The following is a 10,757-nucleotide window of genomic DNA, read 5'->3' on the forward strand; positions in this document are numbered from 1 at the left end:
CGTCGATACGCGCTGGGTGGAAGACGGAGGGGCCAAACACCAAAAGCTTGTCGTCACTCCAGGACATCTGCAAGTCTTCCAGATTATGGCAGCTCTGTTAATGTAAAATACATATCTGTCCTCTGAGGAGAATTCTCATGTTTCGCTATCATCCGAGCAGGAAGTCTTAATGATGTCTCTTCACCAACGTTGCCTGAGATGGATCTGTTACCGTCTGTCGGAATCTGGGTCAGGAGCATCTGCGGATCGAGATTTGGGTAGATGTACAGTACCTCCCCCACCCAAAAAATAATAATCCAGATATTTCCTTATGAACACTGATATTTTCAATGCATCTGCAGAATAAGAGAGGCTTACTTAGATAAAAAAAAAAAAAGAGGGAGCTTTATTGCCATTCGGAGCAGACATTGTGGCCTTTGGCGATGCGCGCCGACATCATCAAGGAGGCGTGTCAACAACAATCCAAGCATTTTATGATCACGCCGAGACCATTTTGCTGTAGTTAGTAGTTACATTTGAGAGCCGATTGTGGCCAAGCTAATTCTCAGTCCCCTATTGCGTTGAGAACAGATGGTGTCTGGATATTTTGCTGGATCATTAGCGAAAAACAATACAAAGCGGAAAAAACTATTGACTGTTGTGAGGTCAGACCCTTAAACAGAAGTTTTCAGAAGCTGACATCATAGACTTCATCTGCTTTTCTGAAATAAATAAATCGGTATATTGATGATGAGGCAACCGGGTTGGTTGAACGGCTCTGGCTCAGCGGCAGATTGACTAATAAGTGGGCATCAAGTATAGCGCAACAAATGTCGTAGACGGACAGATCACAGAGACATCGGGGCTGCAGATTCACCACAACTTTGGAGAAAACATGAGCAAAAACCTCCAACTCACCCAAAGGGAAACATCCCGTCGACAGATGTGTGGCACGCAAACCAGCCATGGGAGAAACCAGACCTGAGACGGGAAGATTACGAGACCCGGGGGGGGGGGTTGCTTATCATGACAGCAACCCTATCGGCGCACCGTTTACGACACCGACTCCAAACCTGGCCCTGCTCACATGCTTTTGCTTCAAAACGGGAATAATATTGCAGTTGGGCGCAATTTTGTTGGGTCACGTCGGGAAAAAATGCTAAGAGGCTTAAAATGCGATTAATAAAGAGAAACATAGTTGAGCAGCCTTTCAGTTCACCTCAAGGATTTGTACATGCTGAGTCAAAAGACAAAGAATAAAAATGAGTTTGAGGACGAGTTTCAAAGAAGGGCAGCGATGGGGCTTGCCGAACGTCCATTCCAAAGAGAGGGAGCAGCAACGGAAAAAGCTTAATCGGAGCCCCTCTCTGCTTAGTTCTCCGTACCGCTAAGCGTGTCTGGTTTGCAAACCTGAGGCAACGGGCAGGGGCGGAAGAGCTCAGAGAGGTAAGGTGGGGCGAGGCCCTTACAAGATTTGAAAACGAATAATAGAATCTTTAAAAGAGTGTAATGGGAGCCAGTGAAGGGATGCCAGAGTAGGAGTGATGCGCTCCCTCTTACGAGTACCAGTCAAGAGGCGAGCAGCGGCATTTTGGACCAACTGGAGACGCTTCATGGAGGACTGGCTGACTCCAAAGTCAAGGGCATTACAGTCATCCAGCCGAGATGTGACCAAGGCATGAAGGACTCTTTCAACGTGAAACCCACAATGTTCTCTTCGAAAGGCCAACAACAATCTCCTGTCGAGTTTCGCAAAATCTTCTTCAGGCCTACAATACACTCTTGGATAGGCTATGCTTTATAAAGACCTGCCAGATCCTCCTGCACAGGCCGACGATCATCTACGTACAGGCACCCCTGAAATCATATCCGGATAAAGACCCACACACTATTAACTCATTCAGTACCAGCCAATTCTGGACCAAGTCTGAAAAGACGTTAAAAAACGTCTTTGGGAGTGAATGAATTAAGGGCTAGGCCTTCAAACAAATCCGTTTAAAAATACCAAGGAAAGTTCTACAATGATTTCCAGGATAGGCCGACAACAATGTCTTAAATAGACTTCCAGAATCTCCTCATATATATTTGTCTGAAACCATTTCTTGTGCAGACTTTTGCCCATCTCTTGTCCAGGCCTCCAACAATCTACTGTTAAAATCACACACACACACACACACACAAAAAAAATAATCCCGTCCATACTGAATCTTCATATTTCTGAAATCTGAATCCAGGCCCACCGCATTCCAAAATGGAGTTCCGACAACGTCTGTTCTCAAATTCCAACGATATTCCGCGTCGACTCACGAACAGTATCCGAGAGGAAAAACGGCAGCAACCGATTTCTGTTGCGATCTGCCGACGCGGCGTCGACGCCGATCGGTTTGATGTCATCGAGGGCGTAATAACGAGTTTGTTTTTGTCACCGCACTTGCCATGCGACGTTGCTCCCCTTTCAGCCCGCCAACCAAAATCACAGGCCTCTGCCGAGACACGCCGGCTGACTTCTTCTTCTTCTTCTTCTTCAAAAAAGGGCTGCAGAGCACATCCTTTGTTTGAGTTTATTTTGGGCATTCTGTTGGAGAGATTGTTACTTCTGCAAAGACGTTAAAATAGAGCATCGTAGCTCTGGTTAAACTGGGCTGACAACAACAATTGTCTCGGTCCAGCAACAGGTGTGTCGCTTCCGAGTTGATTTTCACCAATTGTAGTCAAAGTCTGGAACCCCCACCCCCCACCCCATAAACGTCGATTCTCTGACCTGTTAAAAAAAAAAAAAAAAGAAGTTTTTTTTTTCTAAATGCCAGCATCTTATACGTTTTAAAGTCGCCTTGTCGTTTTTGCGGCAGCGACGCCAATGACCGAATGTATCCACTCGTCCCATCCGTCACGACGCGTAAAAGAAAGCGATGAGCTGCGGAGGAAAGCACGAAGGCCTAAACACTGACAGATGATACCCGAATCTGTTCTCCATTATTTCACGGGCAGACACGAAATCCGGGAGATTCCACCGTTGTGACACTGACGGAATGCAAACAGCGTTGATTTCTACAGTTGTGGCTCCGATCCACGCGCAACAATCAAGCAAACAATATCTTCTAACTCCGACCAGAAGCCTCGGATATTTTTGGCTTTTTTTTTTTCACTGGTGGATTCTTGCACTCGCGTATGAGTTCAGCTTTAATGCAAGGGTGAAATGATGCAGGTTGAGAGAAGGCCAAACGGAGCAAAAAATATCCGCATTCCGAAAAGAACATCCGTCACAGTTGGGATGTAAATAAATGTCGGTTCATTCAGCCTCACTTTACACGATTCAATCGGTTAGCAAGTGCAGAGTTTGCCCGGGATGTATTCGGATATGATGACTACTTTGGCTTCAATAACAATCACCTGGTGTTCATTTTGAACCAAAAGATGCCTATGGTCAACGATCGCTATTGATTCATTGTCAACATAATGGGGACCACGGTCTGCGGGTGCTTCGCTTGTCTGCCTCGGTCATGGGGATCTGGGTTCAAATCTTGACTCCATGTGGAGTTTGCACGTTCTCCGGTGGTTACGTTTTCTCCCGGTACTCTGGCTTCCTTTCCCAAAACATCAACGCTGATATTCACCGACCACCGATCACCGGCGACCAGTCCAGGGTGTGCACATCCAGCCGGCGTCGCTCACAGAGGCTTGTCGGGACAAGCAAGGAGGCTATTACAGTTCCTTGGCCGATTATTTGACTCCAGTTTGAATAATGTTCCCACAAGTCATCTGATAAATTGACCAACTTCCACAAAATACCACATCAAACCGCTAACATTTCATTTTTTGGAAATCTTCCATCATGAACAGATCATGCTAGACATGTAGCTGCCTTGGCGTGCCTCCATGCGCGCGCGTTAGTGAGCTCAGGGCCTTTTCCGAAAGCCGTCACGAAGGAATCGATTATCCCCCGCCATTATTTCATCCGTTACTCGCGCGATCGCCCCTTTATTTATTTTCTTTTCACATTTCCGACAATAATCACGTCACTTAACACGCACACTCGATCACTGCTTAGCGATGTGTTGATAAAGCACGCTATGCTAAGCTAAGTTAGCCGGAGAAGCTTTCACACGCACTGAGACAAGTTACGACAATTGAATTGAAGATGCGGAGTTCCCCGTTAAGGAGTGAGGGGATGTATGGAGTCAAGGCTTCAGTTTGCTCGGTGCTACTTTACTGAAAAAAGCAGCAACGCTGGGTTGCGATTACTTCTAGTCGTAGTTTCCCGGCGACTGGCCGGTCGGCTCGTCATCACACGTCGACACTCTAAGCTTCGCCTCCGTCCTTATTCATATAATAATCGTACCTGTTAAAGCGTTTCCATTCCTGTCTGCCCCAATGGCACGAAACCGCATTTACGTGACATATACAAAGACGCCATGTTGGATGTGGCAAAGTGAAGCAAATTGTGAACACGATTGCTCCTGATTGCTTTTGATCGTACGATGTGATCCTCGCTCAATTTTACCATATTGTCTGCCGAATTTATGTCTAATACGAAAGCCACATACAATATGACGGATGGGCTGACAACAACTGAACCTCGTGCGCAAGAATCTGCGAGAGACGTCCAGATATCAAGCCGATTTCCTTCCCGCATCATCCTTCCAATAAATGATGCCAAGCGATTACACAAAGCAGCGCATTCCTGGTACCTGGTATCTCCAGCCCAGTATCGGGTCCCCTGCCGAGCAAAGGGAGGGAGCCTCGCTTGTAGACTGTTGCTATGTAAACATGACATTGTTGGGAAATCGCCGTTAATCATATTAAAAGCACCGCCGCACTATTTTATATATTTTTTTCTCAAGTCTACTTGGCTCACTCAAGTATGTCGACTGATACTGCAAAGTATGTCCAAATCGGAGGCTCCCCGTGCATAACGGAACAGGACATTACAATCAAAGTTCGAGCAAATCATGTTTCCTTTTCCTGGATGGAGAGAAAGAGATGCAAAAGAATAAAACAAAAACAAACAAAAAAAAATTGATACAATCACGCAAGGAAATAAAATGCAGCTAGCAGTCGGTGCCGAGTGATCCGAGCGAGAACAACAAAGCAAAAGCGGAGCTTCTCCAAAAAGGCAAACACTGAAAGCCCTTGATGGGGAGCGGTTCAAGTGCCGAGTGGCATGCGTGTGTACGTAAGTCCGGGGTGCCCGCTGCCCACCTCTGCCCCCCCCCCCCCCCTCCATCCCCACACCCTCAAAGAAACATTTCTAAAATAGCAACCGCAAACCAGACAGAATGTAAATCTGCACTCTGACAAGGGCAGAAGAAAAAGATGTTGGAGGGCCGTGGAATAACAGAGATTCATTTACAGCTCCGGCAGCGCAAAAATGGGTCAGAGAGCTGAAAGAAGACTCCCCCAGGCTGCTCCCACCGCCCCCCCTTTTTTTCCCCTTTTTTTAAAGTAATGAATTACAGGTTTTTCCACCGAGTGGAGCCCAATTATATTACTTCTGCTCGGAGCTTCATCATCGCTCCGCGATGGAGGAATGCGGCGCGCGGGCAAATTTTGAATAGAATCGTTTAATTGTCGCAGCATGTTGTTGTGGCGACGGCGGAAGAAGAAGCTCGACTGCAACCTCCAATGCGGACAAGCCCGATCGAAAATGAACGGACGGACACATTGCGGTTGCGCTGCATATTGCTGACATTAAAAGTTGGTGCAAAAAAAAATGGATACGTACTGTCGCTCCATGCGCACGCCAGTCATAAGACCCGGATCAAATTTCGCAAGATTTATAAATCGTTAGCAGAGTAGCATAATTGCCCAGGTCATTTTTAACTTCCTATCACAATACCCGAACCTACGAAAAGGTTGTTTGTGTAGATCTGGGGTATCCAAACTACGGCCCGGGGCCCATTTGTGAATTGCAATCCATTTACCGTATTTTCCACACTAAAAGGCGCATTGGATGATGAGGCGCACGTTCAATGAATGGCCTATTTTGGAATTTGTTTCATACATTGGGCGCACCGCATTATAAGACGCAATCTACAATGCATCCACTAGATGGAGCTACGCTCAAGGAAAGGCCAACAGAACGATCAGATGTCAGTAAAACATATTTAATAAAGCAGCAACACAGTTCACTTAACCAACAGCAAGTTATAACTTATAACTCGTTAACGTTGAATTCTCTTGCCGCTGCTCTATTTCCGTGTTCAAGTGCGAAACCGATCGCCTTAAGTTTGAACTTTGCGTTGTTAGCACGTCTCGAGCAAGGAGCCATTCAGGGGTCGACATATTACCGTAATAACCATACACAAGGCGCATCGGATTTTAAGGCGCGCTGTGAGCTTTTAAGAAAATGGAAAGCTTTTAGGTGCGCCTTTTAGTGCGGAAAGTACAGCCAGTGAGAATTTTGTCCTTGCGCGCAAATAAAAAGTGAGGACAAGAGAGCACGCCGGAGGAAGCAAGATGAGGTCAAAGACCGCGCCGCATTCTCCCTCAAGATGCACACTTCCTGTCCAACGGCCTTACTCAGCACCCGGGAGGAAGACGAGGATGACGCCTCAAAAGAAGGACGTTCTTTTGTTGTTGTTGTTGTTTTTTCTTTTCATGGCATGACAGCTCAATAAAAGAGGCTGACGACTGTGGAGGTTCACTGCCACGTTTTTTTCCTGTGGAGCCTACTTTCTATTGCGTCGGCAAGGTTATTAGAGTTCGTGAAAACCAAATGAAAGGTGGGAAAGCCAATACTCAATCTACAAATTAAGTTCAATCAAGAAAAAAAAAAAAGCTGCTCCTCAAATGAAGTCAATGATTGGCAAAACTGCTGCCCGTAGTTAAAAAAAATAAAATAAAAATATTGTGAGCCCAAGCTTGTTTAATAAATACAGCATTTCATACAAATATCTCCTGCAATCATAACTTCACGACAGCAACTTTACAAACGACTTCAGTTCATATTCCGGGTACGTCACCACCGTCGTAAACATCCGACTCCTGCTTTAATATCATGAAAATGCATTTTGAACGTTAAAGAGGCAAGACCTGAAACCGAATGCCAGACAAAGTGGATCACTGGACCGGTAGTAAATGTTAATGCTTTCCCACCACAGTGTCTTGTCTATAAAAAGAAAAAAAAAAGTGACCACACAGGGTTTTTTTTTCTTGTCCACAAATAGCCATCTTTCAGGCTTTCATGCCACTGTGAAGCTCTCCAAGGTGTTACAACTTGCGAGTTCTCGGACGGGCTGCCAAAAAGACGACAGTAAACTTCAATGGCTACCAGGGTGAGATTTCCCGTAACCTCCCCCTCCCTGAAAAAAAAAAATCTATTTACTAATTCGACCATCCTGGTCCAAAGACACGGCTGGAATTGCTGGCATCACAGTTTCCATTTTCTCCTGGTGAAAGTGGGCCAAAAAAAAAAAAAAAAAAGAGAGAGAGATGACTGCAGGGCTTCCGAGTCACTATGAAGTCACGCCAGCTAATCATCTCTTAATGCTCGTTTGGATTTCCCAAAAGTCACACAACCCGTGACGACATGCCCGTGCGCCGTCAATTTGAAACTCCTCTTCCCATTTTAGCTTCGTGCTCGGAGCGCTTCTTGAAATTCTTGACTAATGGCTCATGTAATTGCAGACTTGCATTTCGTTCTTTTCCATATTATTTAAAAAAAAAAAAAAAGTATGTCAATCCGTTTTCAGTAACCAACGCTGCATTCTGCGAGGGTGGTAAAATGCGATTAAAGGCGGCACTATCTACTAAAAATACACTTTTGTCCTTGATCCTCTGCAGGATGTGTTGTGCTGCAGGCCACCATTGGGATGCAGCTTTGTTGGCAGGACGGGTGGACACCACACGGTGCAAACACTCTTTTCGGGCACTTCCGTGTGGCCCGGGTCCCATTTTGCCTACATGCAGTGTTTGGAGTGAAAGTCGCGAAAAAGACTTCTGACTTGCTCCGGGGCTCAATTAATGGAAGCCAGAGCTCGGAGCAAACATGGTGCATCAGCATTTAGCCGTTATGCTGCACACAAACGGAATTAAGCTGCCAACAGAAGTGAATCTCTACGAGTGGAGTCGTATGATCATCAGTGCAGAGAGGACGCCGAGGACTGCCGACTGGGAAACAAGCACGACAACATGAGCGGACGCCCCGCATTATTCCTCGAGGCAGGATGAGGTCAGAGGTTAAAGAGGTTTTACAGTTCGGATAACGTGGCCTCCGGAGGCTGAACTAATAAATAAAGCAGAGGCTAGCGGCGGACGGAGGAACGCACATTCTGTGCTCCGTCCCGGCCAGAGCCACACCAACAAACCGGGACCATCCAATCAACTCGCTCCGTTTACACATACACACACACACACACACACACAGCGTGACGTGGCGCGCGGTATGTCCGGGACACTTTGGATCTTGGGCTGCTCTTAGGCTAAGTTGTTTTCCTGGAAGAGTTTGAGATGACATGGAGCTTTGAGGAATGCACTTGAGCAAGCGCAGCAGCGCCAGACATGGAGGACGACATGTGCGCCGAGATCTAAACATCAACTTGGGCAGGGGACAGTGAAGTCGAGTTTATAGCGGGGGATAGAGTCCAAACACACCGGCAACAGGTCAACGGCTGCAATATTGCTTGAGGCTATTTAAAGAGGGGGAAAGAAATGACTGGTTTTACTCCTCCAACTCACTTTTGAACAGAACTAAACTTACAATGCCAGATGATGCCTTTAAGAGGCGGGGCCTGGTGGAGATACATGTGTCATCAAGTCTGCGTGCGTCTGGGCATGAGCGGTGGCCGACAGCAGTCTGCTCAGTTTCTGTTTTACCGTTTTCCGAGCACTCAAAATACATCTGAAATGTGTGGCCTTTCCCACATGCGAGGGCATTCCAGGAAGTCAACTGGCCCTGCCAAAAAATGCATTCATGCCAATTGCAGAATCACTAGCTCGGCTTGTCATCGATAAAATAAGATTGAGATACGATCGAACTTTTACAGATGTAAGGGACCGAATAAACTAAAAATAACGCACAACACCACAAGCTAATCTCCTCTGGATCATTTTTCAGAGACATCCGATAGAAAAATGTGACCGTAAAAATCATTCAAAAACATGACCTGTTCAATCGTCACATTAATTAGGAGAAATGTCACCCCTCGGTCCATATCGGCTTATTCTCGCTATTCTATATTTTAAGACCGATATAACTCGTCTTCAAATCGAGTCTTAAACACTTCGATGACGAGAATAAAAAAAAAAATACAGTTCACAATCCAAGCATTGATTCCACCAACAACCAAAAACGTTTAACAACACCCAACAGTGTCACGTCAGTTTAAGGAGTTAACACTCAAACGACAAAAACATGAACAAACGGCTACAAATGAGTTTAGCTCGTCGAAGTTTGCCGACACGAGCCTTGCTCTGATCAACCAATCAGAGGACAGCAAAATTGTGACGTTTGGCGCCACAACGAGCGGGCCCGACGAAGCCGATTCGAAACGGTGCTTTTCCGATTCAGTCACTTTGCCGATCGGCAAGCACCGGAAAGCACGAGTAAGTTTTGACGGCCCCGGTTGGATGAAATTGACATAACAGCTCCTAGTGGCCGAAATCGGATTTTTTTTTTACGTCCGGCGCACAAGAACGCAGCATTTGCACCACGTGCGAACGTATTTGAAGTCAACTGCTCTAATTGCCTCGTAGCAAATCACCCACGTGATTAGCAGATGATCACATGCCAATCAAAACAAATGCCGCGTGTTCACGTGGAACTTGGCTACAACGCAAACTGAGCGAAACTTTTGGATGTAAATTAAACTAAAGGCCCATTAAGGAGGCTCGAAAACATTCCACAACAACATATGTGCGAGTGTTTTAAAAACGGAATACCTAGCAACATGAATTCCAGCTTCTTTCGGTCCACTCGGAAGCGCTCCTCCGTCCACTCCGGATCGGCCAGCTGGTGGGGTCCGCTCAGGTCCTCCTCGGAGCCCGGCAAAGGCGAGTCTGTGCTGCGCTCGCTGTTGGAGCCCTGGTCCGACTGCTGCTGCTGCAAGTATCCGCTCAAAGCGTCGCACTGGGCGGCCATGGCGGTGCTACTCGTCGGCGTCGGTGGAGGAGGACTGAAAAAAAGTTAGCGAGTACTGCTGCTGCTGCTGGACCGCGTGGTGCGTCACTCGGGAGCTGGGCCTCGCGAAACCTTCACGCAGCGTCATTTCCCCCCATTTGAGTGCCGATTTCGGGGGACTAAAAATAGGCGGGCTCCGCTCTCTCCGCGGGCAGGCTGTGCGCTCAAGTGCGGCGAGAAAGTCTTCCAAGTAAAGTTTCGCGTGACGTCCAGATCTCAAGACTCCTCCCAGGAACACCCCCTCTTCAACCCCCCCCCCCCTTTTTTTTTTACGACCAAAGCATGGAGCTGTTAGAACATCGATTACATATCCTCACTACTAGACAACTTGTCCTCACGAGTTCAACCATTTTCTACAAATGTGACATTTCTGCACAACTACATGTTACTAGTATGGGAAAAAAATCGGCACCAGTGGACATTTGCGCGCTATTAGTACTACTAGCGGTGTGATGTGAGGTGTCAAAGCGCGTCCAGTAGTTTCACCTCACCATAACATGTACTAGCACACCGACACTCCAGCTAGCAAGACAACTGACCACACTAGACCCAGTCTTAAGTCATAATTAAGACCTCACTTGTCTTATGTTGTTGTCTCGTATGTCAAAGTTGCCCTACAAATGTACACTAGTGGAGAGAAACATGAGCAGATGCAGTCATT

General features: G+C 46.6%; 1 protein-coding gene across 2 annotated transcripts in view; it reads right to left on the reverse strand.

Moving 5' to 3' along the window:
• The window catches only part of LOC147198875 (protein bicaudal C homolog 1-like), a 46,624-nt gene extending 36,385 nt beyond the window's left edge, over window positions 1-10,239 (reverse strand). For both annotated transcript variants that reach the window (XM_086122651.1, XM_086122650.1), the window contains exon 1: window positions 9,859-10,239. In XM_086122651.1, coding sequence (XP_085978777.1) covers window positions 9,859-10,057 — 199 coding nt within the window. In that variant the 5' untranslated portion in view covers window positions 10,058-10,239. The remainder of the gene's footprint in view (window positions 1-9,858) is intronic.
• Window positions 10,240-10,757: the final 518 nt, after the last annotated feature.

The sequence above is a fragment of the Hippocampus guttulatus genome, chromosome 10 (assembly GCF_054856545.1).
Source record: "Hippocampus guttulatus isolate MCC_2025c chromosome 10, RoL_Hgut_1.0, whole genome shotgun sequence".
Lineage (NCBI taxonomy): Eukaryota > Metazoa > Chordata > Actinopteri > Syngnathiformes > Syngnathidae > Hippocampus > Hippocampus guttulatus.